This window comes from Humulus lupulus, chromosome 2 (assembly GCF_963169125.1).
Source record: "Humulus lupulus chromosome 2, drHumLupu1.1, whole genome shotgun sequence".
Lineage (NCBI taxonomy): Eukaryota > Viridiplantae > Streptophyta > Magnoliopsida > Rosales > Cannabaceae > Humulus > Humulus lupulus.
Window position 1 is genome coordinate 173914005 of NC_084794.1, and position 14610 is coordinate 173928614.

Sequence of the window (14610 nt, forward strand, 5' to 3'; positions counted from 1 at the left end):
AGTTACCTCAAGGAAAGCGGACAGTTGGTTGTAAGTGGATTTTCACCGTCAAATATAACTTAGATGGGAGTATCAACAGATTCAAGGCTCGGTTGGTCGCGAAAGGGTTCACTCAATCATATGGTGTTGACTATCAAGAGACCTTTGCTCCCGTCCCCAAGCTTAGTACAGTAAGAGTTTTGTTATTACTTGTAAATTGTGATTGACCCTTATATCAGTTGGATGTAAAAAATGCCTTCTTGAATGGGGAACTCGAAGAAGAAGTCTATATGGAAATTCCACCAGGGATGAAAAAATACTCCAGTGGTCGAGTAGTGTGCAAACTTCTCAAATCTCTTTATGGCTTGAAACAGTCACCTTAGGCATGGTTTGATAGATTTGCAAAGATAGTTATTAAACATGGATATACTCAAAGCTAGGCTGATCATACCCTGTTTGTTAAGTTCTCTTCAACAAGGAAGCTGGTAATTCTCATTGTCTATGTGGATGACATAATCCTAACTGGAGACGATTCATGCGAAATTTCAGATCTCAAAAGACTTCTTGCCTCAGAGTTTGAAATTAAAGATTTAGGACCCCTCAAATACTTTCTTGGAATGGAAGTAGCCCGATCCAAAGATGGAATTGTTATATCTCAAAGAAAGTATATTTTAGACCTTTTAAAAGAAACTTGAATGATTGGGAGTAAGCCTGTTGACACTCCAATGGATCCAAACTTGAAAGCAATTCGAAGTGAGGATTCAACTCTAGTAGAGAGGGGGAGTTATCAAAGATTAGTGGGGAAACTAATCTATCTCTCTTATACTAGACCTGATATTGCTTTCTCTGTCAGCGTGGTAAGCCAACATATGCACAATCCTTTCGAGGAGCATTTGGAAGCAGTTCGTCGTATTCTAAGATATTTAAAAGTGACACCAGGTCTTTGTTTGTACTTCAGAAAACACAACAATTGAGACTTAGAAGTCTACACAGAATCTAGTTGGGCTGGAGAGCTGATCGACAGACGATCAATTAGTGGTTATTGCACCTATGTATGGGGTAATTTAGTCACTTGGAGAAGCAAAAAGCAGTCTGTGGTCTCAAGGAGTAGTGCAGAGTCAGAATATCGTGCTTTGGCCTTAGGTATATGTGAAGGAATGTGGCTCAAAAGGCTAATGAATGAGTTGAGAATTGACTTTCTTGAGTCATTTAAGATGTATAGTGATAGTCAAGCTGCAATCAACATTGCTAAGAATCCGGTTCACCATAATAGAACTAAACATGTTGAAATTGACCGACACTTTATTTTTGAGAAAGTAAATTCAAAGGTTATTGAGCTCAATTACATTCCCACAAAGAAACAGATTGCCGACATCCTAACAAAAGCCCTACCAAGAATGAGTTTTGAAGAATTTAATTTCAAGCTGGGTTTGTATAACATATACAACACAGCTTGAGGGGGAGTGTAGAAATAGTGATAGCACATGTGTAAATATCTAGGGTGTCTTGTACAGCTAAGCATAGGTTGTAATATTAGACAGTAATAGGACCTGCCCCAATAATCCAATAAACCAGAAACAATGAACCAGAACAGACAATAATAAGCAATAAAACAGTAACCAAAGAGTGAATAATTCTGAAGCGTTATTGAAGGAAAATATGAGTTTCATACAAGCACAGAGAAAAAGATCTCCATGATGCCCAGAATTCTCTTAATTCTTGCATAACTAATTACTAGCTTCCTTTTCCCACTAATAGGCTACTCAGTACCCAAATTGCCCCTCTAACAAACTACCCTCCACGTCAACCATCAAATGACCCAGCCTACCCTTGGCCTTTGTGTCCCGACCCCCTCCTAGTGTATGTGAACCGAATCATAGGTTTATCAAGCCTATCATTACTGCCCCCGAATTTGTGAACCTTGTCCTCAAGGTTGAAAGCTGTAAACTGAGTTTGGATAGCTTCAAATTTCTCCCAGGTAGCTTCGAAAACAGGCAAATCCTTCCAGCGAATAAGCACCTCAACAGCTTGATCTGAAGAAGCGGGATTTTGCCTGACATTCAGCACTTCAGCAGGTTCCACAATAAGCTCCAGATCTGACGTTAAAGTAGGTGGAAGTGTAGTGGACGAATGAGCGGTGCCGATAGCAGCTCGGAGTTGCGACACATGAAAAACCGGATGGATAGCTGACGAAGGAGGCAAGTCTAGATGGTATGCCACTTTGCCAATGCGTTTCAGAACTGCGAAAGGTCCATAATACCTTGCTGCCAGCTTCTCATTTTTTCTAATGGCCAGTGATTTCTGTCGGTAGGGTCGCAATTTAACGAATACCCTGTCTCCCACCACAAACTCCACCTGCCTACGCGACCTATCAGCTCCTTCCTTCATCTTTTGTTGTGCTCGCAGCAGGTGCATCTTCAAGTCGTCCAAGAATGAGTCTCGCTCCTCAAGCAGCTGGTCGACAGCCAGTACATGTGTGGTACCTGCTGCATAACGAATCAACGGTGGGAGGTCACGCCCGTATAAAACCTTGAACGGAGTGCAGCCCAAGGATGAGTGATAAGTGGTGTTGTACCAGTACTCAGCCCAAGCTAACCACTTAGCCCAAGCTTTTGGACGGTTCGAAGCGAAGCAACGGAGATATGTCTCAAGGCATCGATTTACTACCTCCGATTGCCCATCTGTTTGGGGGTGATAGGAAGTACTGTGGCGAAGTTCCGTCCCTTGCAGTTTGAACAATTCAGACCAAAAATGGCTGAGAAAAATCCTGTCACGGTCAGACACAATAGACAACGGAACCCCATGCAACTTTACCACATGTGTAACAAATGCTTCAGCCACCGTTTTGGCAGTAAATGGGTGTCTAAGGCCTATGAAGTGGCTGTATTTACTAAGCCTGTCCACCACCACTAATATAGTATCTATACCCTCCGATTTAGGCAGCCCTTCTATGAAATCCATAGTTAACTCCTCCCAAACTTGTGCTGGCAGCGAGAGTGGCTGCAGCAAACCCCCTGGAGACGTTGTCAAATATTTGTTCCGCTGGCAAATATCACAAGAACGAACAAACTCCAAGACCTTAGCCTTCATGCTGACCCAATACACATCTCCTTTCAGCCGTTGATAAGTCCACAGCTCCCCCGAATGGCCGCCGATGGGCGAGCAGTGATACTCTCGTAAGAAATGGGGCAGTAAAGCTGAAGTGGCAGATAAAACTAAACGACCCCTGTACAATAGCCGCTGTTGGTGTAACGAAAACCCAGCAATGATTTTACCTTGCGCCACGTCTGCTTTAACCCGAGACAGGAATGTGTCTGCTGCCACCTCACGGTTAACAAGCTCCCAATCCATCCATGTAGTAGACGTCAACAAGGAACACTCCACTTGGCCGACCCTAGATAAAGCATCAGCCGCCCGATTTGTTTCCCCGGAGCGGTACTGAATATCAAAATCAAATCCCAACAATTTTACCAACCATTTCTGATGTTCAGGAGTAACCAGCCGCTGTTCTAACAAAAACTTGAGACTCTTTTGGTCTGTTCGGACAAGAAATCGTCTTCCAAGGAGGTAAGGTCGCCACTTGAGTACCGCAAGGACAATGGCCATGAGTTCCTTTTCATAGATGGATTTCAGCCGAGCTTTGGGCTTCAGCATCTGACTGAAATACGCCAGTGGGCGTCCCTCCAAACCCCGAAGCATCAGTCTCAACTACGAACGACTTAGTGAAATCTGGGAGTGCTAAAACAGGAACTGTGGTCAGCGTTCTCTTCAGTTCTTCAAAGGCAGCAGTAGCTTCTGCGGTCCACCCATACTGATCCTTTTTTAGTTGATCAGTAAGAGGTCTAGCGATGGCCCCATAATTCTTGACGAATTTCCGGTAATATCCAGTAAGACCAAGAAACCCCCTCAGCTCCTTAATCGTTCTTGGCAGCGGCCAATCGAGCATAGATTGAATCTTGGAAGGGTCCACCGCCACTCCCTTACCTGAAATAATATGTCCCAAATATTCGACTTGTCGCTGTCCAAAGCAATACTTCTTTAAGTTGGCAAAAAATTGATGGTCTGACAAAGTTTGTAACACTATCTCAAGGTCTTTGACATGAGTTTCCTCATCCGGGCTATAGACAAGGATGTCGTCGAAGAAGACCAATACTCTTTTACGAAGATGCGGCTGGAAAATATCGTTCATCTGAGATTGAAAGGTGGCGGGGGCGTTGGTCAGCCCAAAGGGCATCACTACAAACTCGTAGTGGCCTTCATGAGTTCGAAAGGCAGTTTTATGGATGTCCTCCGGCCTCACCCGAATCTGATGGTACCCCGAACGTAAATCTAACTTCGAAAATACATGAGCCCCGTGCAACTCGTCTATCAACTCGTCAATAACTGGGATGGGAAATTTGTCGGGGACCGTGGCTCGATTAAGAGCTCTATAATCCACACAAAATCGCCATCCGCCATCCTTCTTCTTAACCAAGAGAATTGGGCTCGAATAGGGACTGTTACTCGGCTGGATCACCCCGGATTGCAGCATCTCTCGAACAATTTTCTCTACCTCATCCTTGATACCATGGGGGTATCGATATGGGCGGATACTCACGGGGGTGGTGCCGGGTTGAAGAACAATGGCATGATCATGTTGTCTTTGCGGCGGCAGCGAAGTCGGTGTAGCAAACACAGTGCCGTACCGCTGTAATACTTCATGTATCCCGTCTGAATAGGCAGCCCGATCCTGAGAAACCGATGCACAACCCAGCTCTACCCAAACTCCTTGTCTCTCATGTTGTAACAGCCATACCATCTGCTTCAACGATATACACGTCTTGTGAAGCAGAGGATCGCCATGTAAAACAACGGGCTGACCTTGGATTCGTAGTTTCATCGTGTGATCCTTCCAATGATGCGTGGTTTCCCCTAAAGTTTGCAGCCATTGGACGCCCAAGATAACATCGGTACTGCCGAGTTGCAACGGCAGAAAGTCGTCGATAATTTCCAATCCTTGCAAGTGTAACGGCACCGAGCGACAAATACCCTCCCCTTTCACCGCCTGACCACTGCCCATCTGTACTCCGTAAGCTTCAGTCGTGGACATAGGCAGCGCTAGTTTCTGGGCTAATTCCGTCGTAATAAAGTTGTGTGTCGCCCCGCTATGCACCAAAACTACCACTTCGTGACCCATGATAGAGCCCAGAATTTTCATGGTCTTTGGAGAAGTCAAACCAACCACGGCATTCAGAGATACTTCCACCATATGAGCCTCTGCCGCGCCCATAGCATCGGCAATGCCGAGAACCTCCCCAATCGGGTCAGTGGCCGGCTCATCCACGGCCTCTTCTTGGATAATAATGACCTGAACTTCCGCTTGAGAGCACTCGTGCCCTCTAGTCCAGCGCCCGTCACATTTGAAGCAAACCCCACAACGTTTCTTCTCTTGAATCTCGGACTCAGACAGGCGGCGGTATGCCACGGACGTTGCCGGAGCCGCGGCTGTCTTAGGACTAGCACTAGTCGGGGTCGATGATGAAGAAGAAGAAGGGGAAAGGACAAATGTGCCCTTACCGTGTTCAGGGAGAGACAGGCTGCTCAAAGGGGGTCTTGGATTGGCCCGAATGGGCCCACTCAGCCCAGCTCGATATCCCTTAGTGAAGGCCTGATTGGCTTCAATCTGCTCAGCCAACTCCATCATGTGTAACAGCCCATTTGGCTCCAAAATCCTCAAGGGGGCCTGGATCTCCACTTTGAGGCCCTTTAAGAAAGCAGCCCGTAAGGCAGCCTCCCCCATCATCTCCACCGAAGCAGCGAGAGCTTCAAACCTCCTGCGATAGTCCTGGACCGAAGTGACCTGTTGGAGGACAAAGAAACGATCATACACCGAGCCTTCGTGAGTGGGACGGAAGCGCCGGAGAAGCAACAACTTCAATTCTTCCCACGTGGTGATGAGGCGCCTCTGATTTTCCCAGCGAAACCAACTGAGAGCCGCCCCTTCCAAACACAAGACAGCGGCCTCTAATTGCTCGCCCGGAGATAACCGCTGTAAGTTAAAGTAGCGCTCAGCACGGTAAGTCCAATCATCCGGGTCCTCTCCCATGTAAACGGGTAATTCGATCTTCCGAGCTCGAAATTCAGATCGCCGGTCCCCACCCTCAGCGACATGGCCCGTGTAGGCACCCCCGCCAGTCGCCGCGGACCCCTCGCCAGGAAGACGACGACCCGAGCCCGGAATTCCAGGAGACCCCTCGCGAAGAGAGGCAAGTTCATCAGCCACCCGTCCCTGAGCAGTAACCAAACGATCCAGCACCTCCTTCATAGAACCCAGCTCGAGGGCATGATCCTTAAGCAGCGCACCGTGATCGTTGAGCTGAGTTTGGACACTGGATAAGGCAGATTCAACGCCAACAACACGATTGTCCATCCTTGTCGACACCGGCATACACAGAGTGCCAGGTACTGGTTCTGATACCAATTAATAGGACCTGCCCCAATAATCCAATAAACCAGAAACAATGAACCAGAATAGACAATAATAAGCAATAAAACAGTAACCAAAGAGTGAATAATTCTGAAGCGTTATTGAAGGAAAATATGAGTTTCATACAAGCACAGAGAAAAAGATCTCCATGATGCCAGAATTCTCTTAATTCTTGCATAACTAATTACTAGCTTCCTTTTCCCACTAATAGGCTACTCAGTACCCAAATTGCCCCTCTAACAAACTACCCTCCACGTCAACCATCAAATGACCCAGCCTACCCTTGGCCTTTGTGTCCCGACCCCCTCCTAGTGTATATGAACCGAATCATAGGTTTATCAAGCCTATCAGACAGCTAAGCATAGGTTGTAATATTTATTTCTTTTCTTTTTTAGCTATCTTGTACATTGTAATTTGCCTATATATTGGCCTTTCTATTCTTCAATAAAATCAGATTAGAAGAATTAATCCCAAAACAACTACAATAGTAATGCCTTCTATAATGTTTTGATTGTTTGGTAACAACCCCACCAATTTAAGGTTTTCTAAGTTGACCAGCTCCTTGACATCTTTCTCTCCTTAGGGCATGTTAGCAAGTTCTTCTGCTCGGGAATACATTTCCCTGGTCAGTAAAGGTTTATGAAAAGGGCCTGCATGCGTAAAAGCCAAGTTGTTGGCCCTAATGTATGAAGTAAGAAAGTATTCCGTGTAATATTTTCCAGGATTTGATTTATGAGCGATACCATGAAGGTACCTAACCCCTTTTTGCCTGTGAAAGAGGTGGAAAAAACCTGTGTTCTTGTGGTTGGGGTTAGTTTTAAAATTGAACAAATAGTGTACCTCGTGAAGACTAGGTGAGTTCCAGCCTTGGAAGTGGTAGAGAATGTATAGAGCAGACAATGCTTGAATTCCATTTGGAGCTATTTGGAAGGGAGAGACATTGAAGTAATTTGCTACTGATCGAAAGAAAGAATGCAGAGGGATAGTAGCTCCTACATAAACATGGTATCTAGACCAGACGCAATAAGCTCCACAAGGATTATTAGCTTTCTGGTGAGGTCGCAGACATATCACATTAACTCCTTCAAGACCCAAAGTCTGAATATGCTTATCAAACATTTTGGAGTTTAGCTTACAAGGCTTAGCTATGAACCAAGAAGGCGTGCCATCTTTATCTTTTCTTGATTTTAGAGCAGCTATTTGTTGAATCTTAGTTGTAAAAGTCTAGGTAGCCTTTTTCCTCGGTCTGCTAGCTTTTCGGTCTTGGCGAGGAGGCCTTGAAGAAGCTCCTCAAGCTTGAGCTTCTTCTACCAAGAGTTCTCTAGCTATTAGATTGTGTTCCACTACATTGTGTTACTCTTTGGGCTACTTGAGGGTCTTGTTCCTGAGGGAGTCGATTGGACTTTTTCACCCTCATTGGTTGATGCTGACGTTGCTGCTTAAGGAGCTGATCTTCGTGAAGGAAGTATAAAGCTGATTGCGGAAGGATTTTCTTGAGATGACAAAGACGGTCTTCCGAGGTTCGTTGGCTTGGAGATTTGGAAGAAGAATCACTCCTCGAAAGGGTATCACTTGAAGCGGAAGATGAGCAATCAGAGTTTATTTGGTTGTCACCTCCCCTGTAGTTAAAGCGATTCATCTACAAAAAATAAGGGGAGGTAAGTAAACCAAATAGAAAATAAGTGCAAAGCAAAAATATTCACTACACAGTGAAAAAATTCTTTGAGAAGAGAAATCAATTTTCCCCAAAGAAAGACATTTTGAGAAAAAATAGTAATTTTGAGAGATTCAAATAGATAATTCTGAATGTTGAAGGACTAAGGCCTGAGGTGATGTCCGAGCATTCAAGTGTGCGTTCGAGCAGCTGTGCAATGCCGCCGAGCGGCAGGGGGAACATGCCCGAGGGGATGCGCGTCTGAGGGGATGCGTGTCCGAGGAACTGGCGCATCTGAGGAGCTGCGTGTCTGAGCGGCTCGAGGAGCACGTCGAGGGGATGCGCGTCCGAGGGGATGCGTGCCCGAGGAGCTGGGCACATCCGAGGAGCTGCTGTCAGAGGAGCTTGCGTGCCCCTCGAATGGATGGGAGCATTCCCGAGGAGCTGGGCATGTCTGAGGAGCTGCTGTTCGAGGAGCTGGGCATGTCTAAAGGAGCTGGTTGTCCGAGAACCTGGCTGTCCAAAGTGCTGGAGCGTGTCCAAGGAGCAAAGATGTGTGATCGAGCAGCTGGGAGACAAAACACCTGAGGGCCAAGCAAGGTTCGATTAGCTGGGTATGGCAAAAGGAATGGGTTTGATGGGCTAAAGGGTAAAGAGCATAGCATGATGTATAAACATTTTTTTCTAATTTTGTACTATGCAAACAAGATCAAACAGTGGAATTCTAAGAGTTCAACAAGTCTCAAGGAAATATTATATGCTCTTCTTAAACCCATAAACCCAAAACTAAAATGTGTAGTGGGAAATCATTTTTCTTGCAAAATTTCATAAAATTGAAAGAAAAATTGATTAACCCAAAGCCTAAGCTACATTATATCAGCCACAATGCCTTTTTCCTACAAAGATTTATCATGAAGAAATCCAAGAATATGTTTCAAAATGGGGGTTTCGGCATGGTGTATTCTAATAAGTTTTTGTGTTGATTTTTAAGTTTACAAAGCTTAAATATAAAGATGGAGAAGGAGAAGCTTACCCAAATGTATTGAAGAGCCTTTGATTTCTTGAGAAAGCTTGGATTTGTTTGGAGAAGGTGAAATGCCTTGGAAGTTTGTAGAGGTTTTAGCCAAGGGAAATGAAGAAATTTTTTGCTTATGGAGTATTGGGCAGCCGTGAGTCTATTTAAAGGAGAGAAAGGGAGACTCCCACTCACCTTGAAGACTCTTGGTATTCTCTCTCCCACGATTAGAAACGAGTAACTGCCATTTTCATGGCTGAAAAATTTAATTATACTTTTATTTGCAAAAGGCGAGAAAAATGTCAAAGGTCATTTTTGGAATTTTAGGATACGATAATTAGTAAATTTACTGTGGATCTTTACAAAGAGTAAGAGGAAAAGTTTATCATATGAAAAAATCATATAATAAACTTGGGGGCAAATGTTATCTCCAAAATTTTTGTTCAATGACGTGGCAATCAGATGGACGAGTGGCAGTGCATGGTCAATAAATGATACATTAATAGTCAGTAAATGTGTTAATTAAAGAGGTGTAAAGGTTGATAATTGACCTTAAGAGTTGGGATATTATTGGTCAGGAAATAAATTTAGCCGAATAGAGATGTGTTATGCCCGACCAGTGATGTGCAATGCCCGACCAGTAATGTGCCATGCCTGACCAGTGGTGTGCTTTGACCGACTAGTTACTTCAACAACGTGATATAGCCAACCAGACATCTAAGAAATGGTTTTCATCCGACCAGCTATGTTAGATTGAGGAGTGCAGACAACCGGATGTGTCAGAATCTCAGGAGTTAACTGCCCAGTGACTTCTTTACAGAATCTCAGTAACAACTTCAACCCGAAATGCTCGCAACTACTGCGCGAATCTCTCAAATATCCCGTAGTAATAGTTGTATTGTTGTAATTTAAATTTGTTTATTATTTATTAATTAAAGTTGGTTGAAACAACCAAGGACCTCGTCAAAACGAGATATTTCTCATGTACGATCCATGAGCCTATAAATAAATGGCTCATGGCATCATTTGGGGGATCTGATCATTTTGACACTTGGAGACTCTAATTTTGAGACTTTGGAACTGTTACTTGGGGTATTCTTGGGGCATTTTTTAAGAGAACTTAGAGAGAGAAAGCTTGTATTCTCTAGAGAGAGGAACTCTGTATTTTTTTACTTACATTTAAGAAACTCAATTGGCTCAGGTTCATCTGATTTTAAGTGTAGGATACATATATCACAACTCCAAGTAAATTAGGCTATTACCAACGAATTGTGGCTGAACCACTATAAAAATTATTTGTATTATTTACTTTCTATTCAAGGTTAATTGTCGTTTTTGCGTCTACTCGTAGTTGGCCAAAATCGTGGTCAACATATATATATATAATATTTGTGAAAATTTAAATACAAATTTTAGTATTAAAATATTAATATAAGTTATTTTCAATATATATTTTTACAAAAATATATTTTATAAAATATTATTGAATTATTTTGAAATTTATCTATTTGATAAAATTTTATTATATAAAAAAATTATTTAGTTCCATACTACACCAAACTTAGTATAATACTAAGATAATCTAGTCCAGTCCAGTCCAAACTAATAGTCCAGTTTAGTATAGTCCAATCTTGCATTCCAAACGAGCCCTTATGTTTTTGAGTTATGTTTTTGAGTACTGTTAAGAGGCACTTGAGGTGTTAAGTCCACACACTAATAAAGTTGGGCTCACAATATTAAATTTTCATGTGAAATCCGCTTATGGTGCTAGGCACAACAGATGCCTCTTTGCTTTTTCCTTAAAACTTTTATATGCATGGAAAGAGAGTTTTAAATACTGCTACATAGTATCATGTATACATGGTATTCTATGCATTAATTTTTTTCTTAACTTTTAAATGTTATGCAACTTATGATAGCAGGGTGTGGAGGTAGAGCTTGGAATTTGCAGTTGTGTTAAATTAGAGAATGGGAAAGTTTATATTGATGAGCCCTTGGATAGTTTGTTACACTGCGTCTCTTGGATTTTGCTCCTACGACATGGTAAAAATGATCATGCTTTGGATTCTTCATGGGCATGTTTTGGATTCTCCCTTACGCCGGAGAATGAGGTATTCTAGTTGCTCATAAACAAAGTAGAGCAGGTTGTTTTTATATGTGGTTTCTTCTTTTTGATTTGAGAAGTGAATAGAGTTAATTTGAATGTCAAAAATTTATGCGCAGCAGACAGGAAGGTGTTCATCTAGTGATTCATTCTCCAGTGCTTTCCAGAAGATCCAGAAGTTTCTAAAAAATCTTAACCTGGGAGGTTTGTCGGGAGATGTTTTGCTCCAATAATTATCTGCACATCCCCCTCACTACACACATTTGTAGTCTTTCTGAAAATTTTATACTCACCACATTTTGCAAAATTCATACCAGCTGTGTGTTGTTTTACATGTTGGATCAGGCATCTTGGGTCAAAGTCAGGATGGAGAGTTGGCATCTCTTGATTTGGACAAAAGTAAATGTCGTGCTTTGGTTTTATCTGGAATAATTGAAGTAGTATTGAATGCAATTGCTAATGATTTGGAGAAAGCAACAGATGCAAATAGGTTGGATCTTGAAAGGGAGCTTGTTGAATTTGTTGAACTTCATCAATCATTGGAAAAGGATTTATCCATGCTAAGGCAGAGCACGGGTACTAGAAAGGGGAGTATCCGACCTGTTGCTCACGACACACACAACAACTTTGAACCAGGCAACTCAAAAGTGACTCAAAGACAAAATTCTTTCTTGGCAACCTCGAGTATCTGCCAGATTATGCAAATGATTCCAAAACTATTTAATCCTGAAAGCTTCAGTAAGATTGTAACTTCTCAAAACCATGACCGGTCATCTACAACCAAGAGATCAAAAGGTTGCTCTATGATTATTTCTTTTATTCTGAATGTCTGCCTTCGTCATATAAAATTATTCCCTGTTTTCAGAAAAGATGATACGTTGAGATTTTTGATATATGGGGATATCAGGAATCTGGGACCTCCGTTGTTGAGATTAATTTATCTCCTTAAATCAGTGGGCAAGTCTGAAGCAAGTCAAAAGAAAAAAGAGGTGAAGGGAAATAGAGATGCTGGAGAACAAAGGGAATATATTTGTCTAGCCTTGGTATGCTTGAAGGAACTGATAATGATTTGTCTAAAGAGTCCAGAGATCACTGCTTTACTTGAAGATTTGCTCTCAGTTTCCACTCTCGAGGATTCCAGTTTGGATGGGGAATGTCAAATGGCTTCTAGGATTGATGATCAACCCACAAGAAACAAAGAATTGTTTATTATGAAAACTTTGAAGCCACTTTTTTTTCAACTTCTTCAACGTTCCTTTTCTGATGCAGTTGAGGTAAATATTTATTGTTCATTACAAATATACACAAGTAGCGACTTTGCACTTTTTCTGATTTATAAGTATATTAATTTGTATAATATTTATAAATATACACATATTGAGATTTTTGCTAAATTCAGGTTATTTGTGGCATGATGTTGATGATTGGGGAGACCATACCATGTGAGTTGCGGAACTCTCATGGAGCCTGGGCTATTCGTGTCTGTAAAACCAAGGAAATAACAGATTCCAAGGTTGCAAGAAGTGTTATTACACTTGCTGTTTCCTTAAGCATTCCTCCAAACGATTTAAGCACATCACAAGAAATTGCCACAGAGCTGTTAAAAGTTATGGCATCAGAGGCACATGAACCAGTGACAGTGTCTAAAGTATATACCCTTGTAAATACCTCTACAAATAGTGCCGTTAGTTCTTGTATGCTGCACCTAATGGAAATGTTTATTGTTGATATGGATTGGGCCATAAGAAAGTTGAAGACTTTCAATTTACTCACCTACAAAAGCATTCATGTTAATCCGAATGGAGAGCACATTCCTGGCCAGGCGTTTGAGGAGCATCTTTGCTCTAGGGCAGAAGCAGTTGCAAAAGTACTAGCTTCTTTTGCTTTAATGAGCCTAAAGGGTATGAAAGAAGTTTCTTTTAACAATATAAACTTTCAGAGCATTAACTAATGCATTTTGTCTGAAAAACCTTCAAACAGAGACTAGTATCCATAACCAATATAATATTTAGTGCATAACCGTAGAATTATGAATTTTTATATGCAGATGCTCAAGCTGAGACTCTGCTCCGATTGGCTGCAAGGTTTTACAAGCACTTGGCTCAAATATCAAAGCTTAGAATTGCTCCAAAAGGTTGCAAGCAGGTTTTGCCTTCCCTTGAGTTCCAGAAGCTTGTGGACATAACATGCAAGCAGCTGACTATTCCTTTGTATAACTTTGTAGCTGAGATGCAGAGGGTATTGACATCTATTCTTTGGGGAGCCATTCTTTCGTTTATATGAATATTCACACGTGTATTTATGTATGCTAAATAAAAGATAATGATTGCTTGGTTTTCTTCATATTTGATTTGCAGGTTCAAGTAGAGAATGCTAGCAGTAAAGGAATCATCAACAAGATTAAAAGAGAGAATAGATGTGTTCCAGATCTGATATTCCAGATCGAAGATTATGAAAAGTTTTTAATCCAGCTTAGCAAGGCAAGCAAAATCAACTTATTGAGACACGCAAAGCGCAGCACTGCTCGAGACTTCAAAATAATTGACAACAACACTACAGGTGAAGAAGTTGCTCCTGATCATGAAGCTGTAAGTAACAACAATTCAAACGCAGCACAGAACGAGACATGTGAAGATTCCGATGACAATGGATCTAATCAGAAGGTTTTATCTCCCGAACCAGATCCTGAGCCTAATGATGGAGACGATGGAGGTATACCAAATGCTAAGAGGGTAAGGAGAGACAGAATTGTGCAGCACTCAGATGATGAGGCTTAAAAGTTAGTAGTTGGAAAAAAGTAAAGGATACTTTTGGTTGTTTTTACATAATGTTTTCCCCTTTAATTAAGAGCTTTTTTTTTCAACCTCATTTTCCATTTTTCCGGGACTGATGCAAAAGGGTTCTTGCCTTCATTTTTAATAAGGTCAGAAACTTGAACTACGCAGCTGTTTTATTTGAATATTGGTTCTTGGGAATAGATAAATAATTACCTTTTTGAGAGCCTCAGTTCAAGAATATTGTAATTAGTAAGATATATACAACACTTTCTTTCTGAGCCATAGATGGTTGTTACTCTTGGGGTTGGTGTGCGAAGTGCATCATTTAATGTGGATGGTGCTATTTTCTCGCTGGCAAATAATGCTAAATGAGATAATATATGAAGAGGGAAATACCGTTTTGTGATTTGCCAACCCGTGGCAAGGAAACTAGGGAGGATTTTTCGATACTAGACAGTCTTATTATCTTTGCCTACTTGATCCGCAACGCAACCCTTTCATAAAGGAAAGAATTCAATTTTATCCCAATTGTTACTTTGAATATGTATTAAATATTATAGTGTTGGATAGGTTTTAGGTGTTGTTTTCCAGGCACTAGAGAAGAATAGTGCGGAT

The 14610-nt window shown here is 41.8% G+C and overlaps 1 protein-coding gene across 5 annotated transcripts in view; it reads left to right on the forward strand.

The window, feature by feature from the left end:
• Window positions 1–14290, forward strand: part of LOC133818728 (uncharacterized) — a 29969-nt gene extending 15679 nt beyond the window's left edge. The window contains exons 8-14 of one of the 5 annotated variants that reach the window (XM_062251764.1): window positions 11034–11225; window positions 11338–11422; window positions 11564–11617; window positions 11699–12492; window positions 12618–13119; window positions 13266–13456; window positions 13576–14290. In XM_062251764.1, the coding sequence (XP_062107748.1) occupies window positions 11034–11225; window positions 11338–11422; window positions 11564–11617; window positions 11699–12492; window positions 12618–13119; window positions 13266–13456; window positions 13576–13995 (2238 nt within the window). In that variant the 3' untranslated portion in view covers window positions 13996–14290. Of the gene's footprint in view, window positions 1–11033; window positions 11226–11337; window positions 11423–11563; window positions 12493–12617; window positions 13120–13265; window positions 13457–13575 lie in introns of all 5 variants that reach the window. The other 4 variants (XM_062251760.1, XM_062251762.1, XM_062251761.1 and 1 more) reach the window with 4 other exon arrangements.
• The last annotated feature ends 320 nt before the right edge of the window (window positions 14291–14610 follow it).